We start from the raw sequence: 27,281 nt of genomic DNA, 5'->3' as shown, positions 1-27,281 counted from the left end.
GGCTGTGCTCGCCCGCCGGGCCCGGGGGTGGTCCCCAGCTGCCCCGCTGCCCGCGCTGGCACCGCCGCTCCCTGCTAGCTGGGGGCGCCCGCTGCCCGAGCCGCCGGGAGGAGGAGGAGGAGGAGGAGGAGGGGGAGGAGGATGAGGATGCTCCAGTGGGGCTGAGCGAGCGTCCCCCCGCGGAGCCGCCTTTCCCGGGTGCCTGCGAGCCGCGGGAAGCCGCGCACCCCCGCGCCCGCCCCCTGCTCCCGGCTGCGCTTCGGATCGGGCCCCGTGGAGCGGGGCTGCCCCGGTTCTCCCCTTCCCCGGCTCTGGAGGGGTCCGGCCGACCCCCGCACCACCTGTAGCCCCCCTTTTCCACCCCGAAGCTGGGCCGGTGGAGGGGTCGGAGCTGGGCTCCATCCCCATCCCCGGCCCGGGCTCGGGCGGTGCGGGCGCATCCTGCGCATCGGCGGCGGGCGGGGCGGCGGAGGGGGCGGGAGGCGGAGAGGACCGGCCACCATTTAAAGCGGTAGCGGCGCGGCGCGGCTCCCCAGTGCCGTGCTGCCGCGGAGCGCGGCGGAGGCAGCGCCGGCCAGGGCGGGCGGGAGCGGCCGGACTCCCCCCCCCTCCCGCGCCTTCCCCGGCCCATCCCGCCCCGCCGCCCCGGCTCCTCCGGGCTGCATGAAGGCGGGCGGGAGAGCCGGGCATCGCCCGGGCGGCGGCAGCACCATGGTCCGGCCGGGCAGGCTGCTGCGGCTCCTGACTCTGCTGAAGTTGCCCTGCTGCCTGCTGGAGTTGCTGCTCTGGGAGGCGGCCCGGGGGCAGGAGATGTACGCGCCCCACTCCATCCGGCTGGAGGGGGACATCACCCTGGGCGGCCTCTTCCCCGTCCACGCCAAGGGCCCCCCGGGCGTGCCCTGCGGGGACATCAAGAAGGAGAACGGCATCCACAGGCTGGAGGCGATGCTCTACGCTCTGGACCAGATCAACAGCGACCCGGACCTGCTGCCCAATGTCACGCTGGGCGCACGCATCCTGGACACCTGCTCCCGAGACACCTACGCGCTGGAGCAGTCCCTCACCTTCGTCCAGGCTCTCATCCAGAAGGACACCTCCGACGTGAGGTGCACCAACGGGGAGCCCCCCGTCTTCGTCAAGCCGGAGAAAGTAGTTGGAGTGATCGGGGCGTCGGGAAGTTCCGTGTCCATTATGGTGGCCAACATCCTCCGGCTCTTCCAGGTAGGGCTGCGCGGCGCCGGGCCGGGCGGGTGGCGGAGCTCCTTCCCGGCCGTGCCGCGGGGCTCTGCCCGCCGCTCTCAACTCCCTGCGTGCCCCTTCAGGTGCTTCGTTTGCCTCCCCGCCGGAGCATTTGGTCTCCCTCCCAGCCACCCTCTCTTTTTCAGCATCCTCCCCCGTCTCCCTTCTCCACCGTACATGGCACTTTCTGGATTTATCGCCCCATTTGCAAGAAGCAATCCATGAAGGGAAAGGAGGGGGAGAAAAAAAAAAAAAGGCGATGATTGAGATGGGTTTGCGTTAGAGAGAAATATGTCTCGGCCGAGATGCGGGGGCACGGCCGGGATGGGCTTCGCGCATGAAATGTCCGCGCTGTGCGGGGGCAGGGGGCTGGCAGCACCCCCCAGGGTCGGGGGGGAGACCGAGGGGGCTTTCCCCGGCGGCGCTTGGGGGAGACGGGGCTGCGCTGGGCAACTCCAGGCACCCACGGCTGGGGCCGGGCTCCCTCTGCCCTCCGGGGGGGATGTCCGGAGCCAGCCCGGACCCGCAGCTGGCCGGCGGGCGGGGGGAGCGCGGCCGTCCGGGGGGCGGCGGGCCGGGTCCGGCTGCAGCCCGGGAGCGCGGCTCCGGTCCGCGGCTCCGCAAGCGCCCAGGCATGAGCGGAGCCGGCGGGGGAACGAAGCGTGTGTGTGTGCGGGGGGGATGCGCTGCAGCGCCCGCCCCTGCCGCTGCCATCGTGCCCCGCTCGGCGCCGGGGCTCGGCGGGGCGCGGAGACCTCTGTGTGTGTGTGTGTCCCGGGTGCATCCTCCTGCCCATCGCCGGCGCCCCAAGCCCGGGAGAGGGCACCCGTGCGGGGCTGAGCCGGGGTTTGCATCCCCGGGGGTGGGGGTGTCCCCGCCCCGGGGCCCGGCAGCGAGCACCGGGTGCTCCTCGGCAGCGATCGCGGGTGCAGCGACAGTGACGGAACCGCCACCAGATGCATCGTGAGCAGCGGAGTTTCTCGCTTCCTATCCTACGCCTTCGCATGCGGAAGGTGGTGGTGGGGTTTATTTTTGTGCAGCGGGCGGAGAGATCCCCCGCTTTTCCCAGCTGGAAACTTGTGAGGTTTTCACGGCAAATCCACTCTCTGCTGTCAGCAGCCGCCTTTCCTCCTTATTCCCATCGGGCTCTTGGTGCCAGGTACGGCCGTCACATGCAGGACAAACGGAGCTATGCGCCTTCTCCCATCACTGCCCTTTGCACTGCCCAGCCGGGCTCAGTCCGGTCCGTTTTCATGAAAGAACACCAAGGATCTGGTTTTGTTTTCCTTGCTCGCCTCGCTCTCTTGGCAAATTAAAATGCGGCTTGTATTGCCTCTGGATTCGGTGGTGTACTGAATCTTTAACAATTTGTGCGGCTTTAACGTGCGGCTCTTCGTATTTGAAATGCTACCTCTGAGAAAGCAGCCCCGCTTGCTTGTGCGAGCCAGCTTGGCATCGCTAGGTACACTGTACTTATTTCTGTTCGAGACTTCTTGCATTGCAAACACCCTTTCCTGGGCTGCAAAACAGATGATTTCATGTTCTGCTTGAGCTGGAGCCGAGAAGCTTGGAGGGACGCGAGCAGAGCTGAAGTTCTGCTGAAGTACTGGTTCAGCAGACGCTGATCTGCTGTAGGCTTCCACCAGGCAGTAGACGGAAATCAGGCAGCTGGTTTATACTGAATCTCATTCAAGAGCAAATCCTGGGCACTCTGTGCTGAGCTCTCACTCAGGAGGAAATCCTGGACGCTGGGAGCCGTTCGTGTAATGCAACAAGACCTGAAAAATCTTTGGGGGTAGGTTACATAATGGAGTTTGCAGAAAATAAGACATTTTGGCAATTTCTGCATTTCATTTATGTAAAACTAAACATTTTAATGTATTGTGACTAAGCATCTGCTCAAAATTGCTTTTTAACCAAATCATCCAGAAAGCAGGAATGGGGATGTACTGGGAGAGGTTTTACTGAATATGTATTCTGCAGCTCAGTTCTGCCTTCTTTAAGCAGATTTTTCATGCAACAAAACTGTTCCCTGTTGTCCTCTCCTTCTTCAACACACAGTTGAGAACATGTCCCAGCCAGAGAGAAATAAGAAGGAATGAACTATTTTGAAGGAGGAGAACTGCACCTATTAAGCAGCAACTAAGTCCTGTTGCATGGGGGCGGGTGAGAAGCTGGAAGTTATTGGGGAGAGGGGGGAAACCCCAAGCAACTACCTGACCACAAAAAAACTTGGTAACCTAAATACTTTGAGATGCACAAGCTGTTGCAGGCAGCTTTTCTCATGGGTCACCATAGTTCTTAGTGAGCGTGGCAGTGTGGTGAGGGGTGGCTGAATGGCTCTTGAGCACTTATTTTCGTGCCCAAACTGCCTTTTCCCCGACATCTTGTAGATGAGAACTCTTTCCATCTGTGGAGGCCTCTGCAAAGAAGTCTTACTAGTGTTTACATTTCTCTGACAGTATCTTGGAAGAGAAGTATTTGTACTCCACCTTAATGTATGGAGAAAAGATATATATATAACCCGTGCAGAGCACAGCGGGGTTTCCTCAGCCAGCTGTTGACGCTTAAGGGGCTTTCTCTCCAGGGTGGGTAAGATTGAGGCTCTTCATCTTCCTCTCTGCATGTGAAGTTATGATATCTCTGCATGCAGCTCGCCTCTGTGTCCCCAGCACAACACAGGGGTTTGGGAGCATCTTCAGCTAATGCCAACAGGTGGATCAGCAGGGAGAAAGAGCACCGAGGTCCTCTGGTTTGAATTCATCCGTGTTTGAATTCATTACCGTTTGAAGTTTTGTAGGTTTCCTTTGGTAAAAAAATGATGGGAAGGATCTGCATTAGACTTGGGCTTTTTCCTGTGTGATGAAAGCAGAAGCGTGTGTGTGTGTCCCACCTCCATCTCTCTCTCCCCACTTATCCCCTGCATTGCACCTTTGATAAAAGATGATGGGAGCAGTCGGGGCGGGGGTTTCCCCGGAGCTGGGCATGGCACTGAATCCCAGCTGCGAAGAGCTGCTGCTGGAGCGAAGGGAAGCCGTAACCCCAACTCTGCCTGCCGTTGGGTGATGCGCTCATGCTGATGGAACCAAGCTGCTGGGACTCAGGCGCAGGCAGAGCGGGTCATTGCTCTCTGAGTCACCCGGGATGCATTGCAGACGGGCACAGGCACTGCCAACGAGGGCAGTGTGTCTCCTCAGGCCACGTACGTGAGGATTCCTCTTCCAAAATTACAACTACTGAGAGACGTGGCTGCCAGCACAAGCGCAGGGTTTAGAGGAAGGGGGAGGCTTTACACCCGAGTTCATGTTGGTCATGGCCGTGAATGGCGTGTGGGACCTTCCCTCAGTCACTTCAGTTAAAGTGTTAAGAGCATCCTGGCTGCGCACCAAGTCTTTCCTCAGCAGCAAGTTAGACCCCCGTTGGCACCATTGGGTGTTTGATTCTCTTCTGAAGCCATCGCAAGACGAGCTCTCTCCAGTTTGGCAATGGCTTACTTCGGAAGGGGTCGAGCTGGGGGGGGCCTCTGGCTGGATGTATTATTTTCGCATCTCTTATTTACCTTCATCCTCTTCAGAAGCGGGGATGCGAGCACCCTGGCAGGAGTTAGTGTGAGACTAACGCAGCCCTTTCTGAGCGCGTCCCTCTGTAGCCCAGAGCTGCTGCTCTCCAGGGGCTGTCCCCGTCCCGGGCCCAGCCGGGGCGGACTGGGAAGCACTGGGAGCGGGGCTGTGCGGTGCAGGGATCCTGCCCAGGGCCCCTCTTGGCTGCAGGGCCTGGGATTAATGCAACGGGAGGGATAATACCGTGTGTGGTGGACCGTGGAGATAGGAACGTGTGAATATTCAAGTATGTCAAATACAGTGACTTTTTCAAAATACAATTCTATTAGAGCGTGCCAATAAATAGCAAGCCGATTGTAAATTAAATATCTGCTCTAAAAATAAAACAGAAACAATTTGGAAAGCTGCTTCCAAATGCATCAGGGAGTTCAAGGCAATATGTTTTTAGGCTGCTAGTTTTGCATTGGAAAAAAAAATACTGTTACTTCACAGTGTCATAGTTTTCCTTACAAATTTAACTTCATGAAATTCAATAACTATACTGAAAAAAATTGCCAAATGTTTCATCTGCTTCATATTTTCTGGGAGTAGATCCATGCAATATGGGGAATATCGGCACACTGATTTCTTTTTTTATACTGGAAAACTAATTTTTGGACTCCCTTAGAACTACAGACTTCTCATTACAAGCTTTAATAATGAACTAATTACTGCGTCAGGTTTCTGTCCTCCGTGGATGTAACTTTAAATAGTCAATCAACAATCGTTCTTTCTTGTCCGAATACCTTTTTGCTTTTATCAGTGATGGTTCTTGCGGCCTGTGGGGGTGCGTTACCAAGACCCTTCAGGGAACTTCTTAGAAACCAGCACGGGACAGAGGAGCATGATGAGATTGGGAGTCTGCATTGAAACTTCCCGTATATCCCTTGGGGGCTTTTGGCTGTATTTCCATCTGCGGGCACCTTCGTACTAAGGAGGATGAAAGTTGCAATCTTGCCTTCTGCTCTACACACAATGAAGCCAGTAGAAATGTGATTATTTGGAAAGGATTACAGCTGGAAAGTGCAGCTCTGACCTGGATGCTGTTTTTTCCTTAGAAAAGGGCGTCCGTTTCCCAGGGCTGGGTGAGGATGCCCATCCTCAGGCTGGTGTCAACAGGCTGTCGCTGCCTGAGCCCCAACATTTGAAGTGCCGTGACTGGCGTCGATGGAGATTGTGGTTCTGTCTCAGCTTCTGCCGGAAGGGAATCAAACTTGGCTCTGGGCAGCCATGGGTGCCCGTTCCTGCTGGGTTTGCGGCTCGGGCACGGGGAAGAAGGATGAGGGCGGGATGAGAATCACTTTACAGAATGTGTGATCCTATGATTTCAAGAGATCCTTCTCAAGTGTTTGGTTTTTAATTCATTTTATGCTGCGCATCTGATCAGCTTCTACAGACTCCTTCCTCACGCATTTGCAAACTGATTGTTCCTTCCTCTCTCCCTCCTGTTTGTTTAAGTTTTCCCCAGGAATATGGGATATATGCCCCAAGGTTTCCACTTGTCTGGGTTCTGGGTGCAAAGTCAGAGACCCACGTTGAGCCCCCTCCTGATGAACTTGATTTAACGAGATGGCAGTAAATGACCAATTTACCTGACTGCAATGTACCTGCCATGGGGGGACTATGGGTTATTGCCCGTATTTGGGAAGAAACCTAACACACTTTAGCAATATTTTTCTCTAGATGCTAATATATTTTGAACTCATTACCTGTTTATTGCATTTTCCTCTTCTAACTGTTAATAAGACAATGCTGGTGTTAGTAAACGGAGTAATGATTCATTTTTTAAAAGATATTTCAGGAAAACTATGCATTTTTCAGTTAGACTCACATAAAGACTTTAACAAAAAGCTAAAATAGGAAATGATAAACATAAACATTAATTATTTGCCTCAAAAAACAAAACAAAACAAAAACAACTTTTGTGTTTCTCAGCAAGCTTTCATTTTCATCAGCCTCTAAATATTTGTCCTCGTTACTGATGCACTTAATACATGTCAACAAGGCGAGCCACGCAGTTCTACTGTAATGTTGTTGAAATACTGGGCAACATTGAATAGATGTGAAATCTTATTTTCTCGTATAAATCAAAAGTAAAGGAAAATCCTTCCTTCAGCGATGCACACGTTTCCATGTGGAGTTACTAATGGTTGGTCGTAGGTCCTATGTATATATTTTTCTGGAACACACGGTTTTGGAGACAAAATTTATTTTCTTGACATGGCAAAATTCAATACTAGCAATAATCTTGGCTCTTAATCTATTTTCAAGTGTCTCTCTGTAGATGTTACATAGAAGGGACTGCTAAGAGTCAGGTGGAAGATGACTGGCCCTGCCAGGGGAGGGACGATGGCGCTTCTGTGAGCGAAGGGTTTGCAGATACCTGGGGCTGGGCTGGGGGCAGCACAGGGGGAGGCTGCAACGTGCCCGCTTGGATGGTGAAAGCGTGTATTCACCAAGTACATTCGTGCAATTCCCAATTTACTCTTTGAAATGAAATAAGGTGACCTCTTTGTAATGACAAATGGATGGATCGTTTCAAGGCATTAATTTTTATGAAAGAAATATTGATCTGGTTTTGAATCTCATAACACTAATACTGTAAAACTACATGGACTATATTCTGTATTTTTATGCTATTAAATTAGTTTTGCTTGGAGGCATTAAAACCGTCCAACACAATACTCTGCATCGTAATATCAGATGTTGTTATTTCTATTTATAGTGATACTCAAATTAATCTCAATGAACGACAATGCTGACTGTCCCAGACATAGGACTATGATGAATTTTATCATAATATTGGAAGATACGAAGCATGTAATTAAGGCTGTTTGGCGAGCATGGAATCCAATATAGTCAGGTCATTAGTGTGGTGGAATGGGTATCCAGGCAGAGAGAAATCTGAAGAAAAACAAGTATTTCGAAAGCCTTCCTCATTACTGATGATTCACAAGGTCCTGAAAGCTGAAGGCAGCAGAGGCATCCTTAATCATCACCAATTTAGCTGGGAGTAAAGCATCGTCCTCTTATGGACCACTAAAATGTGGTGGCCCTGCCCTGCCCCAGGCACCGGTCACTTCTGCACAGCCCTTTTACCTTGCTGGAGTAACTCTCACACCTGCAGGGCTAGCATAGCTCTTCATGCGATGGTACTACATCGGGAAGAGAGACTTCAAATGACAGCAATTAATATGTAGGCATGGTCTAAAAGCTCTTTAATTTCTGTGTTCCCGTGTCACAGGGCCACCGTGCCACCCCACTTCAGCAGTATTGCCCAACATCCGTCTAATTTAGTCCATATGGTGGTAAGTGATGCTTCTGCTGTGTCAGTTGGGTTGCTGGGGAGAGGCATTGGCATGCCGTATGAACACAAGCGTGTTGCAGAGTATATATCCTCTTATTCCTTGCTGACGGGGTAATGCAGCCAATGGCTCACTTCCAAGTACTTTTAAATGAACTTGGCAAGTGTGCCAGAACCCCCATGAAGTGCTCCTAGTTAGAGATCGCCTTTCTCCTCGCGTTGAGATCACGTGAAGCGCTCGGACTACCTGGCCTCTGATTTAAATGGGAAGAGAAGGCGGACTTGTGAGCGAGACCTTCGCTCGCAATGCCATGCGCTGCCTGCTGTGGCATAGATAAAATCTTTTCCCATGTAGGGCACATCAAATATCTCTATTTTTGTTAAAAGGCTAGCCTGACCTGTGGGGGTGGAGGGGACAGAAAGGAGCAGTCTTGGGTTGCAAGTTTTCATTTTGATGATGGTTCTGCTTAGTGTCTATGAACATGTTTGTGTGTGTAGGTGTTTTATATAAATATATACCTGCATATATTTAGAAAAACATATTTTTATACTGTAAACATAACTGATGTGTCTTTTAACAGCTGGCTCAGGGCTAAGGCTGGGAAGGGGAGAGCAGGCAGGAGCACCGGGCCATGGCGGGTGAGGATGGGATGGAGCACGCCTACGCTTCCATTGACTGCCACTGCTGTCAGTGTGCCCACAGTCCTGTCACCTGCTTGTTTCGCTTTTCTGTTCTGTCTGTCTCACATTATTATGATGTTAGGACTCGGAAGAATCAATGACGTGATTAATAGAGAAAAGATGTGTTTTAGTAATACAGAGCCCCCTCAAAGGCGTTCAGCAGTACAGTCAACGGGTTGTGTCCAGGTTTGGCTCTTCCTACCTGGGAAGTGACTGAAGGGAGGACGGGCAGAAACCGTGATGGAAAACAGGGGGAAGAGCCCAGAGAGGTGGGTGTGCGGCTGGTGCAGGGTGAGAGGGTGCTGGAACGAGGATGCTCTGCAGGACTGGCGCTCCCTCTCCTCCACCATCAGGAGCCTCAGCTCTTCCCCCAGCAGAAGCTGGGGTGGCTTTCTGGCCCCTGGCACAGGCAGAGGGGATGGACAATGGGGCAGTGGTGGTTCTTCCCTTTGTGGCAGGCTACTGGCCATGTGATTGCCACCTTGATTTCTGCCTAGAGGCTGCTCTGAGGCATCAAAGCGGGGAGAGTCAAGGGGTGGAGGAGCTGAGAGTGGTCACTGTGCATTGCCCTGGTCAGGGTGGCTGGAAGCATCTGAGGTTGATTCTGGTATCAGCACAGGAGTCGCAGGGAGGACACAGCCCCGTCGGTGCGTCACACGGTGGGTAACTGGCACGGGCTGCTTGCCTTAGCCCAAGGGCGATGCCTTGCTGGAGCTGCTTTACTCCTTCCAGTTCAAAAGCCAGATAATCTGGACTTGGCTTCAGTGTGGTCCCTGTGCTCCACCACATGCTGTATATGTGCCCTTAGATCTTGCTCTTACAGATTTACAACTGTTTTTGGCTTTTCACTTGCGGGTATAACAACTGCTGACAAAGCCAAAACCTTAAGCTGTCCTGAAAAATGACTCTGATCCAGGTTCTCCTCAGGTGGGTTGATACAAACCCATATCTCCACATTCTTGGTTAGAGATTTGACCTTTCAGTGGCTGACAGCAGGACGTGGCAGCCAGCCCGGCGCTGCCGGGGGTGCCCGCAGCCCCTGGGGTCCAGCGAGACCAGCCCCATGGGACGCGTGAGCATTGCCACGGCTGGTGCTGCAGCCTTCACGGGAGCTGAAGGGCGAGCTCTGCGCTGCCTTTAAACACCCCTTCTCACTGGAAACGTTAAAAAAAGTTGATTGTAGTGTGCTTTCCAGGGTTAGCTGGAAATGCCACCCTTTTTGTTCATAAACCAAGATTCAGTTATAGAAATGACAGTGTAAAAGTGAATATATATCCCTGCATGTGATTTTTGTAGCAGCCATTTATTACTATCCTACAGAAAGGCCTGAATCCTAACTTTTCTTAGAAGAGTGCCCATACATAAATAGGACTATAAATCCAAAGATTGTAGAGGATGGAAACAGACACGTATCTTAGCACAATTTTCCAGTCTTTTTTTTGGATGCTCCAGCTCTGGCTGATGTGGGTGGGAAGGCAGCAAGCTGGATGGAGACCTGCTTGATTTGGACTGATTCAAGCAGTCCCTCGTCCCTTTGTCCTGGTGCCATCCCCTCGACCTCCTGCTCTGATCCCCTCGGGTGCTTCCCTCCTGTGTTCTGGGGGTGGGGGTTATCAGCGTGTCTCCTTCCGTGGTGGTTCTCCATCCTCCTGGTGTGTCACTGGTGGGAGATGGGCTGGTCCTGGCAGATGCTTGGCTATCTTCTTTTATGAACTTTTCTGAAGAATATTCTGCAAGCTCCACAAAATACTGCCCCCGCCCCCCCCCCCCGCAACTTAGTAGTCAGCTTTTATCCTCTTTGCTGGAAATTTTCCTGGTGGTGTTTTGACTGTACTTTGACAGCATGCTCTGAGGCTTAAGTGCAACACAAGATGCAATGGGTATATCTTCCTGAAGCAAGACTTTTGCTCTCCCCTCTATGCTGGAAGTTGGGTATGAAAAATTAGAGGTTTTGAATGCTTTAGTGAGAGAGATTTATCCACAAATTAACATTCACGCGGCTGGGACTTGTGAAACTCCACCTCTCTGATTCAGGCTGGAGATGTTAGCCTAAATTTCCAATGGTCTGGATGGGTACTAGTGGGTACTCAATTCTCTCTCTTGTCCCAGTGATGCATTTCCAGTCCAGACTACCCATGTTAAAAAAAACCAAAACAAACAAACATAAAAAAGAACCAACCCCAAAAACCCCCACAAGAAGTTGACTTCCACAACAGCCTTTGTTTTAAGAACTGGAAATTTTCCACATGAAAATAAGAAAATCCCCGTTCTCTCTGTTCGGTATCTTTGACGGAGATGACAGGGTTCAGGATCTCAGGAGAGATGTGCCTACATCATCTCAGATGGAAACGCACAGGTTCGGTGCCTCACAAGTTTGTTTTCTCTGCTGCCATTTTAGAATTTGTGTAGAGTAACATTCTGCAAGCTCATATGCAGAAGATTTTCTAATAAATTTATTATTTCATAAAGATTTTAATAACAGTAATTATGCATTCATCAGAATGGAGATTTGTTTCAATGTCATTAAATTCAGCCTCATAATTATATGCATGGTATTTTTGCACAGAGTACAAACTGAGTGCAATTGCTTTGTAAATGTATTGCAGCACTTGGCGACACAGGAGGAATTTACATCTTTGCAGGATTGTCGTCTCCAGCTATTGGCATCTTCCATGTACCAAGAAAAAAATGGGACAGCAGGAAATTTTCTTCTGTGAGAATGGAGGATTTGGGCCTTAAGAATTGCAGTAGGTTTCTGTTTCCAGCGACAGCAAATGATGTCCTTAAAACAAGCTCACAGATAAGATGCAAATTGTGGGGTGCGGAGGTGGCGGTTGTGCTACAGCTGATGGGATTGTGCGGAACCGCACAGACGGAGTGTGGGGGTCCCTCCGGGAGCCCTGTGTGCGCACCCTGTGGCAGCCGCCCTGCTCTGGAAGGGCTGCTAAGCCTGACGTAAGTTCGCTTTTGAAATAAATTTATAAATTATTTTTGTGATAAATCTATACTGCTTTTTTTCGGACACAAATATATTTTTCGGCATCCTGAGGTAAACACAGGCAAGTTAGTTTTTAAAGTTCTGCTGTCGGCAAAGGAAGCTAGACTAGAGAGACTGCAACTCTGATAGGAAATTCCCTTTTCACTGTGAATATGGCCCTGGGAGAGCCACGCATTTGCTGCTTTCTGGTTACCCCTGCTTGATAAGCACAGCCTGGGAAGCTTAATCAAAATCTTTGTTTTCAGTCAGGATGGCAGAGACCACTAATATTTAATCCCAGTAATACAAGACTCCATGTAACACTTAATTTAAACACTGAGGATGGGCATAAGTGTATACTCTTTAATTTAAAAGTGAAACAAAGATCATCTTTTTTTTCCAGGATGAGCTTAACTGGCCGTAGACAGATCTCTAATGCTCATCTTGAGTTGTGACAGTGTGTCCCGTGTATCTCAGTACTTGATTTCCATGTTAAAAAATTAAATAAATCAAAAGCAACTTGATCAAATCCTGCATATCAGCCTGTATCTTGTGTATCTCAAGGACAACGCAGAGTTTAGTATTCACTGTGTTACATTCTCTATTGATTCCCCAGTCCACAGCCTTCAGCATTTAAATTTTCTTTGACACTCGTGTCCATAACCACCTCTCTTGTGCTGTAACGCGTATTCTGGCAATGTCCAACACTTGCTGCTGCTCTTCCTGAAAAACTTCAAAGTTCAGAGCTTGCATCTCTGCTGATGCAGCCAGGACAACCTGTGTCACCTCCTCGCCATCCTGCCCTTGCTATTGCCTATAAAATGGAGTTGGTAGAGTCCCTCAGGTGTATTATTAATGTAACTTTCCTTACCGTGTCCTTTCCCCTTGCTGTTTCTCTTGCATTTTGCGCCCCTACCCACAGGGATAACCTTTCCCACCCTGCCTGCCCTCGCATGAGGACACGTTGGGACCATGGCTTCCCAGGGGACCACCCCCCTATTCCTGGTTAACACGGGCTGAGGGCGCAGGTGGGTTTACTCAATTTCACAAAGTGATTCTGTATGGTTGGGGCCAAGTTCCCTCCTGATGGATGCAAGGGGATCTCTGACAGCTTACACCAGCTGAGGCTCTGGCTTTCTTTTCTATGTATTCCCTTTGGAAAGGGTACATTCCCCAGTTCTGTGATCTTTGGGGCATCAGGTATGCTGAGATGCCCCCAGCACGTGGTCATTTCTCATATTCATCTCGCAATGAAGAGATGAATATGAAAGAACAAGATCCAGCTTAACATAATGTATGGCTGAAAGCTAATAAATTCTCCTGTTGTCTTGAATTTAATGACAGCTCATAAGAGCCTAGACAGCATCACCACCAGTTTTAGTTCTGCTAGTGACTTGCCACTAGAGAGACAAGACTAAATGCCCGGAGTTGTTTCCCATGCCGATCCCATCAAGATGGAGTCCTAATAGGTAGGATCAAGGCCAAATCCCATTTAATAAAAAAATGGCAGGAGTAATCAAAAGTTACAGGGAAACCGTCATCTCAAATTTGGCTGGAAGTTGTTATTTTTTTAGAAATAAAATCCAGCACTAATAGAGATGTTCTAGTGATATTTTTTTTTAAAGAAGATAATTTTGTGGTAGTACTTCAATGCACAGACACGATATTGACAATAAACTTTAATTAAGTGACTTTTTGTGGTTTTGTAGTTTTTCTATCTGACAGCAGTACAGAAAAATCTCAGAGTATTAGTGAGGGAAAGGAAATTATCTCTTTAAGGTGCGTATACCATTACTACAGTGAAGGATTCTCAAAACTGGGAAAGGCTATTTTGATGTCTTGATTCCCCGCCAAGTCTGTGGCAACTGGGAGCTCCATGCCCGTCCCAGTGCTTGAAAACACTTCCCGTAGTAGAGTGTTAGTGTCCTAGGTAAAGTGATTTCTGCGCTGTACGGGATTCTGGAAGTCGACACAGAAAAAAATTAGTTTTCCATCTGCCTGCGGCAACTGTGATGGCATCAGCCCTTAGGGAGTTACAGCTTGTTTTTGCTTTATTAGCTAAATTGGATATGCAGAAATGGAGAAATGACTTCTTCAAGCCTTACGGAGGATGTCCAGGGCTGCCGCAGAAGTCGGTCTATAACACGCTGAGACCTGAAACGCATCCCGGTGTGCGAGCGGGTGGATGGTGTGTGGGGCTGCAGAGCAGAGGTGCTCGCGTCCATTGAAAGGCAGCTTTCCAGCGTTAGGAATGTTATTTTTTTTTGGTGATATGATAAACTGTGAAGGGCATTAAATCCATGAAGAAATGAAAGAAATGACAAATATAGTTTTTCCCACCTGTGATAAATGTGTTTTGCTAGAGAATCAAATTGTTATTAAAAAAGCCTTAAACCCTGTGCTTATTTTCTCAGGAAGAATCTTCTTATATTTCAGAAGAAAATAAAGACCTCTAAGCACAAAAGCTCTGAGGAATGAGGCTGATCACTCTTCTATAAAATGTCCTGCTTGAGACAAGCCAAGCTTTTGCTGCTCTCTCTAAGAAATCCATCTGTTAGTGAAGTTATAATTGCGTATTCAAATGTGCATTATATGGCTGCGTTTATGATAAATGCACGTATGTGAAATAAAGCCCGTATTTGTTTCTGAGCAGGGATCTGTGCTGTGCTGTAACCCTGCACTTTGTGTTTAAATACGTAATGACTCTTTTCCTCATTATCGTAACCCAGGGGTTGATGCCGGCTGGAAACTCTTCCCAGCCCCGGTGCCGATGCCCGATGCAGAATCCGAGCAGGGCCGTCAGCCATCGCACCGCGGGTCGGGGGCTCCTCTTACGGGCAATGGGGCACCTTGGCACGGTAGCCAGCAAATAAATGCTGCAACAGGCAGGTAGCTGAGGTTTAGCATTCAGGCTTTCAACGATGAATAAAGTTGTTAACAGTTTATCAAAAATATGAACTGTTCCACGGGGCGAACTAGCTGATTTGTGGTACCTCTATGTGGCAAATTACTATATGTATTTCTATGCAATGCTTTATTTATACATATGGCTTTGTTTTTTGTTTCGCTACTCTTTCGAATTGAATTTTTTAGCAATAAACGTGTGTGCGTCTCCCTCTTCCCTCCCTCCGCTGTTCCTCACTCAGCTCCTAAGCAGTCTGGAAAATTGGTCTGACAGTTGATCCTAATCTCCAGGGTGAATTTTAGATAAGATGCTATTGGGTTCATGAAATAAAGTTGTTTTTTTCTTGTGCCATTGTAAGGTATCGTTGAGCTAGCTAAAGTAGCAAACTGTTCTTTTTGTCTTTCCTACTGTTTTTGTAGAGTATGTTAAATCTTATCACTTAAATTATAATAAATGTGGCCCACATTAAAAAATAACAAAAATAATGAGGAATAGCTTAAACACACAGCGAAGAGAAAACACGATCTTTCTCAATTGAACTGTGTTCATTCTGTTCATGAATCTTTTTGTCATATTTGTTGACTGAGATTTTTTTTTTTATTTAATGTGCTCCATGAAGACAAATTAAGAATGCCAGTTATTTAATGAAATGAAATTGCACTGAGGTTTGTGCTTCTCTACCTCTCGGTTTTGTGCTTTGTGTTTTACCTGGTATCCTGGAAGTTTTTCAGTGGGGCTGAGGTTTGCCGAGAGGCGAGATGGAGCCCGGGCTGTCGTACTCGTTAGGCTGCAGAATTACCTGGGGAAGGCTGGAAATGCACCCAGGGCTTTGGAGAATTTGGGGACTGTCAAAGCCAGTAAGTGGAAATAAAGTACATTTCCAGTTCCTCCCGTTTTCATTTTATCCCAGCCTATGTCTGAAAACCAAATCATTATATTGATTGTTACTATAAAACTTAACAAGACGTTTTGTTTTTAACTGGTGGCAGTCTTTTGGAGAGTATTTCAATGGGGAAAATTAAAGTTACAATGAATTATTCAGACCCTTTGTTTGCGGTCATCCTTCTTCCCGCACCCATGCTCTTTGTGTGGTACTTCTGTGGTCTATGTTTGCAGGGTCAATTCCTTAGTTTGCTCTGGGGTGGCTGAATCCATGTTGACTTTGGTTGACCAGTGGGCAATGTAGGGATGCTTTGGCCATCCTGTATTGGGAGCGTTTTCTCACGGTCCCTTGGTGGCACTGGGACAGTCGATGGTATGGGACCCAGTGACTCCATTAAAACCTACATCATGCCTCACAGCGAGCCTGTAAGGAAAGTCTCTGTCTGCTTAGTGAATTACCTGGGATACTTATCGCAGGAAAAGGGCATATTCAGGCTAAATGACAGCCTGTCACTGCACAGAACAAAACACTCTTATAAGCTACAGCAATTTTAAAAATAGAAACCAGGGAGAAAATGGACTTGAAGGTACATCGCGCTCAGACAGATGGGAATTGGCCCTAATGGGCCTTGAGCTGTGCTGGGGATGGAGGGCTGCGAGTGTAGCAAGCTGCAGGTGGGAGCAAAGTTACTGCTCTCATTTGTCTCCCTTTATCAAATTTATTTTAATTCCTAATTTGGCCAAAGAGCTCCCTCAGACTTGGACTTTTCCTCGTTTGGCTGCTGTGGGGGGTTGCTGGTGGCCAGGCTGGGTGTGATGGGGGAATCAACCAGAAAAACATGGCTGCTCTGTAGGACTTGCTTTATTTTGCAAAAAACTTGCACCATATGAAATCTGTTGGCCCTAGATTAGGTAATATCTGATTTCAAAAAGTAATACGTGGCCTGGCTCCTGAGTCTAGCAGATGAGCACTTGCTGTAAGCCTAGAAAAGACGGAGATGTGGTTTTTATCTACTCCTGCCCTCTCCTTGCTCTCAGTCCTGTGAGCTTTCCCGGTGAGCCCCCCAGAAGCCCCTGCTCGTACCCAGGGACCCGCCAAATAACTCCCCCATCACCCGGGACCCCCAGTGGGTGCTCAGACCGGTCTCCCTCCAGCCTGGGGATGCGCGGCAGATCCCCAGCGCTGACGGCTGGGTTGAGCAGGGTCTGGCTGTTCCTTGTGCTCAGGTGGGGAGGAGCTCTCTGGAGCCTCTCAGACTTTTTGGCAAGTCTATTGTCAAAACAGCAAAAAAAAGGAAGAAAAAAAATACATGTTTTCTCTCCAGGTCATTTTTTCCCCCCTCGCCTCTCTCCCAGTGCTCACATAAATTAAGCAAAATGTGGTACAATTGGAATCTGTTTTGCTAACCAATTGGCAAAGTGCAGTACGTAGTACGTACTATTAAAAGATGAATCCATCAGCAGATGCAAGACCCACCAAGCACTTCACTTTTTTCTTTTAAAGGCATACTGCTCATTCGTAATATCAGGCATCACAGATGTAAGAAAAATATTCAGAAGAAATGGCTTGGGGTTTTTTGACCTATAAAATAAACCCTGTCATAGAAATCAGGGTGTAACTCAGCAGAATTTGTGTGTAGTGTATAAGTCCTTCACCACAAGGACTATCCTAAGTACATGCGTCTGGAAGGCCGTCCAGCAAGGTTTTGACCTCAACTGGGGCTTCTAACTGCTAGTATAATACTAAAAATATACAATTATTGTAATGACAGTGCATGAAGAGCTGTTTTTTTTGGCTGGAGTGAATTTGTCAGCAGAATTGCAGAGGTTACCCTTACTTTAGGATTTTGCTCATTGTCTTTCAGAGATGAACGCAACATCTACCCATAAATAACCAACTCAACATTTTCTTCCACAGTTTTCAAAAGAGAGAAACACTGCCAATAGTCTAACAGACCAATGAAGTGAAGTGTCTTCTCATGCAAAAGAAAATCCTGTCCACTTTTAACACAGATTAATCTCTGACTGCCAGGATTGATGACTTTTCAACATACCATTTCTTGGCGTGAGAATCCCAGTTGATCAGGAGAATGATGCACATTATTTTGGCAATTTATTATTACCTTTATTGGTTTTGGTCTGATGGATGTGCTGGTATTGTCAACAGCTTCGATGTAATGGTAGATGGAAAGAGTTGTGGTGAAATCTGGTTTCTCCATTGGCTAATACTTGTGCCTGAAGCAGCTTTGGGCATGAGCCAAAGGCGGTATGGGTGGACACGGAGTGGTGAGTCTTAACCCCAGCCTGCAGGAGGATTAGTGCCTGTTTCTTGGCAGTACAAAGGGAATCAATGATATCTTTAACTTCGGTGTAAGAAACCTTATCCCTGAAGCATCAGAAGTAAAACCTGGCTTTGGAGCTTCAGAAATGCAGGTGGTTGTTGCTGGAGCTCTATTAGGATCAGCTCACTGACGTCGGTTTGAGCACTGTGAAAATCCAGCCCACTGAGATTGTGGGGATTGCTGGGATGGAGCCTAACAGGAGGCAAATGTGTTCTTTTCTTTGTGTTAAAATTAACTTCTCAGGTTAATTAGTTGATTCCCCCCCCCACCCACTTTGCACTTTATCATTATGTATCTCCAAAGGAGTTTGTAAATTCACACCTTGTTGACAGGAACATTATTCTGGGGAGCAGCGATCACAGCTTGGCTGGTAACGTGTGGAACCAAGAGCATCTAGGAGGTCCTGGTGAGACAGGAGCACTGCACCGGAAAAAGCAACAAATAGAGCTGCCTAGATAAAAGCAGAAATGTGATCATATGCTTTATTTAAGATGTGATCACGCTCTTCAGATTTTGGGGACTGGCATTTTTTTGTAAAAAAGCCCCTACCCAGTCAGAAAAAAACACTTAAAATTCCGTATTTTTTCAAAAACTTGCAGACAAAAGCCTGCCCAAAAGGCTCAAAACTCAAAAACATTGTGAAGTTTTAAGACAATTATTTTAATGGAAGTGTAGATTCTTACAGTAGCACATGGCTATGGGAACTAGGATTATTATGCAAATACAGCAAAATTACAAAGCTCTAACTATGCTGTAAGATGCTCTAGACATTTCTCAAGACTTTCTCCAGTACAGAAAAGAACCTAAACTTGAAAAAAATGTATGTTTATAGGCAATTTTTAAATTTTCAATCAGTAGATTTTGGCGCTTTGACAAGTGAAGGTAGGCATGTTAAAAATAAAGAGGTCTCATGGTCTCCGATTTAACAGTCCTCACTAGTTCAAAAAGCTGTTGAAATCTGATTAAAATCTTACCTGGTAAAAAATTGTACTGAGGTGGTGTATGAAATAGAGGGTGTAAAGATAATTCACGTGCGCTGGAGTCCCATCAGCGACCTCAGCTGTGGAGCCTTGTGGACCTACCGCCTTGGTGGTTTTGCACTTTTCGACTCTGTCTCGCATTTAGTTCACTAATCCAGCGCTTCAGCTGGTTATTTTGGCACCCCAAGTGCTTGATCCTCTTCAAATAGTTGACATCCTCTCAGTGCATTAATTCCTCTCTGGCATTATGATGATAAGGTATTGATGAGAAAACCTGGAAGATTAAGACTTGAACTGAGTAAGAGTGGGACTAACCTTAATTAATGCACGTTACTGTTTCTTCTATGAGAGTTTATTTGCTCTTAATTAATGTTGTTCAAAGTACATTATAGATACGTGATTACAGACTTATTTAAAAAAGCGATGGTGAGTAGCTGTCATGATCCCACAAGAGGTATATTCAGATGGCAAGAAGAAAAGGTAGTTACCAATGTGGCTAAGTCCTCTGCACTGCGGGAACTCCACGAGGTGACGACTGGCTGGAGTTGACCTCTCTGCCTCTGCAGTAAATGGAAATTGAACTGAGCAGCCTAGTGAATCTTTTTCAATTTTGCCAGTTTTTATTGACTCCTGTAATTGTCCTAATGAGACACCGCATTTAAGTTGTCTAGCCTCTCCCACCCACTATTTTTTCTCGAGCTTTTCTGATCGCCTTTTTTTTTTAACATGGGCTGTTCTCGTACGCAGTTCTTTACATTAACGGTTTTAAAACGACAGTTCTATATCTTTTTTAAAATGTTCTCTGGGGAATTATGCTTCAAACAGGGAAATTGTATGTTTCATTATCAAAAAGGTTTCAGGCTTTATCAGAGCCTTTTTGTTATAGTTGTCATGGAGGTTTTTATTATTATTGTTAAATTGAATAATGGGGAGGAACCTGTTCTTAAGTCTTTGTACAAGAACTAAAATTTAAATCCAGAGAAATCTGCTCTGTTTGTAAAAGTGACTTTTTAAGGTTAAATGCATTTAGTTACAATCATTGGAAGTGCAGCTTTGTTACTTTATCTGAATTAGATAGCAAGGGCTTTTGCAACTGTAATAAGGGAGGATTGAATCCAACTTTCAAATGGAGATTGAGTATGTGGTAGTTATTTTTCAGGGCCTGATATTTCTTGGTAATCAGAAGAAACCCTCCCTTGACCTCCCAGGGGCTGGTACAGAGACCTATCAGGGATGAAATCTTTTGGTAGTGGCATGGAAAGAGATGCTTCAAAAAGACCTGGAGGTGGGTTGTCTTTGTAGTTAGTAGAAAACACGTGCCTTTGGGTGGGGACTGAGATGCTCTGCAGGCAAAGCAGGTGGGACCCATCACCCATGGCCCTTAGCAGGGACAGGCTGAGCAGATGTTACTGGCACTGCTCCTTCTCCAAAAATGCAGGAGCTCAGTGATTTGAGCCAACTAACTGTGGACCGCCTTCCTCTGACTTTACCTGGTTAATACAGTCAGCGCGGCCGGTGCCGGAGCATCCTCAACTGCAGCTCACTGCTGGTGGCTCCAGCGTCACCTCTACGGAAGTGTGCTCTGCACCAGAGGCTCGGCTGGAGTACCATGAAGCTGGAAACAAAATCACGCTGCTGGAGATGGGATGCTAATTATTATTCTGCATGAGCTCAGTATTATTCACAGCCATCAAACATCCCTGGGACAGCAACAGCTCCCAATTTCTTGGTGCTGGGACGGAATCTGAATAAGCAATAAAGAGATTAAAAGCTTGGATCTGAGTGAGCTCTTGCTGCTGGGAGTCACCGCAGCAAGAAAAGCAGAGGCAGCGGAGTGCAACCTTTGCGAAATGTGGGTCAAATTCAGCAAATAGTTTTGAAATAGTTTTGTCCAAAAAAAAAAAAAAAGTAGAGGAGTAGTTTGAAAATGTAAAAAAAAAATATCCATTTCAGCATATTCAGGCTACCCCAGACTTCAGGGACCTCCCAGTTCAGAGAAAGCATGAAATGTAAATACTTTATATAATGCTTACTGTGACCATCATACTTATTATGCCTATGAAATGCATCATTTTTTCCTTCGGATGCTGAAATTTGTTGACAATCAGGAATAAGAAGAGTCCCCCAGGATTGTTTTGGTGTTACGCTGTGGGAACTTTCCTTGTAATTACCCCACTAAGGCAAATTGCAGTAGGCGTTTTAAAATAACAAGTTTAGAGACTGACCTTTTTAAAAGGCTTTCATGAAAGATGTGAAAAATTGGAATTCATTATAATATTTCTAATTTCCTGACATTAAGATAGGAAAGGCTTTCTCAATGTGCATCTTCTCAAATAGTTATCGTCAACTGTCCTAGTTTAACAAAGGTCCCTTGACTCTATGCATGCCAATGAACTTAACTATTGAATTTATAAATCGCTGCTAATATATGCTCTATGAAAGGAACGGATTTCTTTCTGTGTATACATTGCTGTCGTACGATTCATTACTGTGGTATAAATGCCTGAATGGGTTTGGTCTAAAGGTGCATAAATACATTTAAATGGATATAAAATTAGGACCATTAAAATAACTACACAAATCCCCTAAGAGCGTTTTGGGGTAAAATTAAATTCAGGACACACAGAAAATATAAAAAAACCTACACGTATGAGATTATATATGACTTCAACATTGTTATTATTTGGTTTTTATTTAAAGTCATAAGAAAGCGCAAAAATAATTCTCAAAGGAATTTCTAAGAGGGTAGGGAAGGTAAACAAAAGCATCTGAATGCTGTTTACTCTTGAGAAGAACAGGCAGAATCCTGGTTGGGTGCCAGTTTGTTTATTTTTCTGTGGGAGGGGTTGTTTGGGGGGGTTTCAAATGGACTTGAAAGACCCCGACCAAACCCATTCTTCAAGGCTTTGTTTGAAGACACAATGAGACAGTCCCTGCTCTAAAGAATTTACCATCTAAGCAGAAAAAAAACAAAGGGATTGGAGGAAAGATGTATTATCTCCCTCTTGCAGATGGAAAACTGAGAGGCATAACAGATTAAGTGAATTGCCTCTGATCGTTTAAGACAATCTGTGAGAGCTGTGCAGTGAACTTGGATAATGTAAGTCCCCGTGAGAGACACGGCCACTAAATCATCCCTCCCCACCCGGCCCACGGGGGAAAGAAGGGAACAATCTGTGATGAGACACAATTGGGGTTTTTTGGCCTGGAGAAGAGAAGGCTCCGGGAAGACCTTATAGTGGCCTTCCAGTACCTGAAGGGGGCCTACAGGAAAGCTGGGGAGGAACTGTTTGCAAAGGCATGCAGCGACAGGACGAGGGACAATGGTTTTAAACTAGAGCAGGGCAGGTTTAGATTAGACATTAGGAAGAAGCTCTTTACAAGGAGGGTGGTGGTGAGACACTGGCACAGGTTGCCCAGAGGTGGTGGAGAGGAGGTGCCCCATCCCTGGAGACATTCAAGGCCAGGCTTGATGAGGCTCTGAGCAACCGGATCTAGTTGAAGATGTCCCTTCTTCCTGCAGGGGGGTTGGACTAGATGGCCTTTAAAGGTCCCTGCCAACCCAACACATTCTATGAGTCTATGATTCTTTTCCGTCTGCCTTGCTTCTAGGGCTCGAGATTCATGCCCTGTTTTCCTTGGCATCCTCTGCGCTGCTTGTAGCATCTCTAAGGCCAAAGTCTTCCCTTTGCAGGAAGAGTGGGTTATGACAACTGGTTTGCTTTCCTGGCGCCTTGAGATTTCTTGCTGTCAGGTGTGAATGTGTTGACAGTAAGCCAGGTAATAAAGATTAACAGCGGGTGAAAAGGATAGCTCTTAAGCACCTGTTGCTGTTTACTGACAAAATTGGGTATAAAACTGAAAGGATCAAAATATCAATACAGGAGAAAGTTAACATCGTTCCCTTTAGACAAGAAAAAAGGGAAGGAAAACAAGTAATGCAGAGTAGCAATACAGTGTGTCCAAGGAGGGAGCCAGGCTAAAGCAGGTGGGAAATGGAGATGGATTAAGGAGACTGTGACACAGATGGGATCAATCAGGAGGCAAACGAGGAAGATGATAAATGAGAGAGGAGCTGGCAGGAGAAGATCAGCAGAAGGGACTTGAGGAGCAGCGTGGGGAAAAGAGTGTGTTTTCATCAGGTGAGCAATAATCCAGACTGACTTGGGGTAATTGCTGTTGTTGCAAGATGAATGTTCAGGTACTGTAATGTGCTGCATTTATAGGATATGTCTTTGAAAGAAGTACCAGAAGATAATCTCAGTGTAAAAGGCCCTTTAGCTTTCCTATCCAGAGATCCTTCCAGTGCTCTTAAAAATAAAAGGTTGAAACTTCACAAAGAAAATTCCTCTATTGCTGTGAAGTATCTGAGACCCGAATTTCTCCCCATTAATTCCCATCTGTCATCTTTTTTTCTCTTAAGACCCTGCAAATCCGTATATTAAACAGCCCCTTGGATGGGCAGAAGAAACTTTTATCTCATGTACTGATGCACGCCTTCACCAGGGCCTTGGTCTGGGCCTCAGGGGCTGGATGGGAGTTTTGGCATTGATGAATCTGACTTAGTAGGAGAAATCTGGTTTGCAACAGAAATTTGGGTACTGGTTCTTTTTTTAATGTAGTAGCAAGTATATCATATGCACCTTAGGGAAGAGGAGGAGAGGAAGAAAAGGAGCACTTTGGAGTTCATGCTGTGAATTTTCTACAAAGAATGACTTTAAATGCACTTTTTGTAATGCATGACTTTATTTATTTTAAAAAAGGCGGCGTTATTAAATTTGGCTTTGTCTGTGCAAACAAACATGAATTATTTTGCTAGCTCAAGTGTCTTCTCAGTCACCCATAAATAAGAAAATGACTGGAAAGTACAATTGATCAAAAATGATGCATTGAGTTTTTCCCTACAAGGGGGCCATTGAATTGGGAGTTCTCTCAGGTCATGAATTTCTCACTCATCCACAGAAAGCCTTTCTCCTTCAAAAGTGCATTTCATAATAATATCTTTGTTTTCTGCAAATGATGCAATAATTCAGATAAATCTGCACTCATTGAGGAAAAATAGAAATGAATTGTTTGTGACATCTAATGAATTTTCAGCCTGTTCGGAGGGAGGAGGTAAACAGGTCTGACAGCCGGCTCCTGCTTCTCCCTGATGAATAAGGGCCTGGCCGGTGGATGCTGTGTCCGGCAGATGAGAAACAAAAAAAATTCAAAAACTGAAGGGGGTTGATCCCGGAGAGGAACATCTGGGATGTCCTTGTCCTTTGGCCATGGCTGGGCTGGTGGTGGGACCTCTCGGGAGGTGGCGCTGAGGCTGAGCTGCTCCCCGTGGAGATGGTGCTGGGCTGCAGCAGCTCTGCTGGGTGAGGACAGGGGTGACGGCTTGCTCTCCTTCCCGAGCTTCTGGGGTGCTCGTACAGGCTGGAAATAAGGCAGATGGTTTCTTGCACAAGCACATCCAGGCAGCAGCAAGGGAAGGAGGGGACTTGCATCCTTACAGTTTGGGGGGATTTCTGTCTTCAAAGTGAGTTTGATTGAAATTTTGTTGAAAAGCACATTATGTTTGCTTAAGAAATGGTGTCAGGTTATTGTTTCCCAGAATATTCTTGGTTGGTGGTGCTTGTTTGGTTGTGTTTTGTTTTTCTAAGTAATGTAGGGAATGGGCTTGGGCTTGCCTGTGCCAGCCAACATGAGTTGGGTTCGTGTTGAATTGGCAGCGTTCGAAGACGGTGGGTGACCGTGGAGTGCCCTGGCTTCTGTGCATTTCTGCCAGACAAATTTTGGGCTAGACAGCCCTAAGAAAGCTCTTATAGGTATATTGCTTTTAGCAGTGAATTAGCTACATATGGTTGCGAATCGGTTTCACCCAGAAAGGACAGATTTCCAGAGTGGATGGTAATAGCTGCAGCCACAGGGCTGCCAAACCAGTGCGCGTTGCCATCTCCTTGTCTGCGTCGACTGGTTTTCGCTCCCTGCTGTTGTAGCCTGTCTTCTGCATTGTCTGAGGGTGCCGGAGGCCGGGAATTAGGAGCATCAAGAGAATTTTCACAAGATCAGGTATGCAGTTATAAGTAGATTATGAAATGTTGGCTGTAAAACTGAAGTTTAATAAATGGGTCGAACTTATTCCAGTTCAGGGAGCTAATGCTGGGCTCTCTGAACAGGAACACGGCTGCATTGATGCCATTTAACCTACATGTAACTGGTGTTAGGACAGATGCACTGAAATTAATTTGATCTGTTTGACCTACATAGTTACACAGGGTGGAAATAATAAGAAATAAACAAGAAGATGAGACCGCATTAGAGCAAATCCTATTTTTGTCCTATTTTTTTTTCCTGCCTAGTGAATACTAATGTACAAATCAAAGGAATATACTTAAAAGTGTTTTAAATAACCATCCTTGTCAGAGGCTGGTGAGAAGGGAAGGGCTTGTCATTATGCAATAGAAAAGATGGAGGTGATCTTTACAGGCAGTAGGGGAAAATAAGGAGCAAAAGACTACAGTGAACGCCTCTTTCCTGAAGGAAGGAGCCAACCCTTCTGGCGGCTCTTCCAGACCCGGAGCCGTTACAGACCTGCACAGCAGAAAAATATGCCTCAAGCTGGCTTTTAGTTGGCACTGAAAGATGTGGTTACCAAACTCTAAGCTATATTTTAAAACAGTGTGAAAGGGAAATAATTATCAAGGTAACGGGGCGGGGGGAATGCTTAAAAACCCAAGATAATTTGCAGGGCGGTTGGGTGTGTGTTTGTAACCATAGTGTTTGTTATTTCTTTCCATGTGCTGTGGGGAGTTGGTGCTCCCCGAGGGGAAGGCAGGGGGCTGGGAAGGTCCCCTCCTGCCGGGGGGGGGGCTGGCGGGGTGGCCCCAGGGGAGGTGCTGCGGCAGGAGGCGGATGCTGGCTTAATACTTGGCATTGCTTTGCTGGGTTTAGAGATGAATTTGGAAAATTCAGGGAAACGAAGGCAAATTGAACCAGCTGTGTGCCATCTTGCATACACCGTGCCTGCACACACGCCTGCTTAGGGCGGAATGCATGCTCACCGGTCCAGGTGGGACAGAAGGAATGTGTTCGGGGGCAGAGCCAGCCTGGATGCTGCGTGGGCATCTGGGATGTCCCCAGCCGTGTGCCGGCGTGTGAACCAGGCTCTGCTTGTGTGCAGACATGTGAGAGATGAGGAGGAGGAATGCTCAGTTTCCCTGCTCTAGATGGGAGTGAAGAGGGGGAGAACGACCCAAAGGACTTAGATTCAGCTGGCCCCACCGAAACAACAAAACCCATGGGGACTCAGTCGCTAAGCTGGTGTGGTTGGGGGTTTTTTGGTCAAGTTGAAACTGTAATCTTGAAGAAAGCAGGGAAACGATTACTGAAAAGGCCCAGTCACAATGAGTCTGAGGATATTGCTGTGTAACCGAGTTTCAGAGGGGTTAATGATGCTTTTTGAATGGTGTGATCTGCCTGGGATGCTGGGGTTTGAGAAACAAGGAGCTGAATACAGGAATAAAGAATTCTAATGAAAGGCTTATATTAAGTAAAAGAAATAGATCAGCAATGTCGTGACCTACAGATAATGGTAGGACAAAATCTTACACACAATTAAGCTAATGAGGCCGGGGTGGACCTCTAACAAGAAAGGCAGCGGTGAGAGCATCTCGTGGTGCGGTGGAGCACAGGAGCTGCTGCTCAGGAGCTGTTAGTCTGCGAAGTGGAATGGCCTCCCAGGCTTGTAGAGCCTCTAGCCCCTGAGTCACTGATTTCTCTTGTTCCCAGGGAGAGAAAAGTTAAAAAATCTAATTTCAGTCTTTCCAGCTTCATTTATCTCTCAGGTTTCTGTGATGATGCGACTTACTTAACATTATGGTTCCCATGGTGGGATGTGTGTATGAGCTCACCCCTAATCCTCACCCTCTTATACAGCTTCGATTTCTTATCCCCTCCCCATTTCTGTGCTCAGATATGCTCACTCCCCTCCCCGGTGTCCCCTCCAGCCCTGGTGCCCACACTTGCTTTCCACATCCCACAGCCATACTTCTGCTACTTCTGGTTTTTTCCCCCTTTTTTCCCCCCCCACCCTTTCTCCCCATCAGTCCATTGCAATAAGGAAAGATTACCAAAATGTTGTCTCTTAAGGATATCTGTTTATCCACTTTGAAGAAGACTGTGGCTACATGTTTTTTAGATACTTCAGGCTTTCTGGGCTTCACAAGAAGGCAGTTTTCTTCGTATACAGAGAACCCCCACTGCAAGATTTTGCAAATCTCTCAGGTTTCAAAGCTAACTCCACCAGTCTAAAATTACCCCATTAAATATCAATTATCATAAATCATCACAAGATGCTGTTCAGATTAAATATGCTCCTACTGGGT

At 46.9% G+C, this 27,281-nt stretch overlaps 1 protein-coding gene across 3 annotated transcripts in view; it reads left to right on the top strand.

Moving 5' to 3' along the window:
* Window positions 1-505: 505 nt before the first annotated feature.
* The window catches only part of GRM7 (glutamate metabotropic receptor 7), a 304,853-nt gene continuing 278,077 nt past the window's right edge, over window positions 506-27,281 (top strand). For all 3 annotated transcript variants that reach the window (XM_063347611.1, XM_063347610.1, XM_063347612.1), the window contains exon 1: window positions 506-1,221. In XM_063347611.1, coding sequence (XP_063203681.1) covers window positions 664-1,221 — 558 coding nt within the window. In that variant the 5' untranslated portion in view covers window positions 506-663. The remainder of the gene's footprint in view (window positions 1,222-27,281) is intronic.

This window comes from Chroicocephalus ridibundus, chromosome 10 (genome assembly GCF_963924245.1).
Source record: "Chroicocephalus ridibundus chromosome 10, bChrRid1.1, whole genome shotgun sequence".
Taxonomy (NCBI): Eukaryota; Metazoa; Chordata; class Aves; order Charadriiformes; family Laridae; genus Chroicocephalus; species Chroicocephalus ridibundus.
This window is presented reverse-complemented; position numbering and strand designations above follow the sequence as displayed.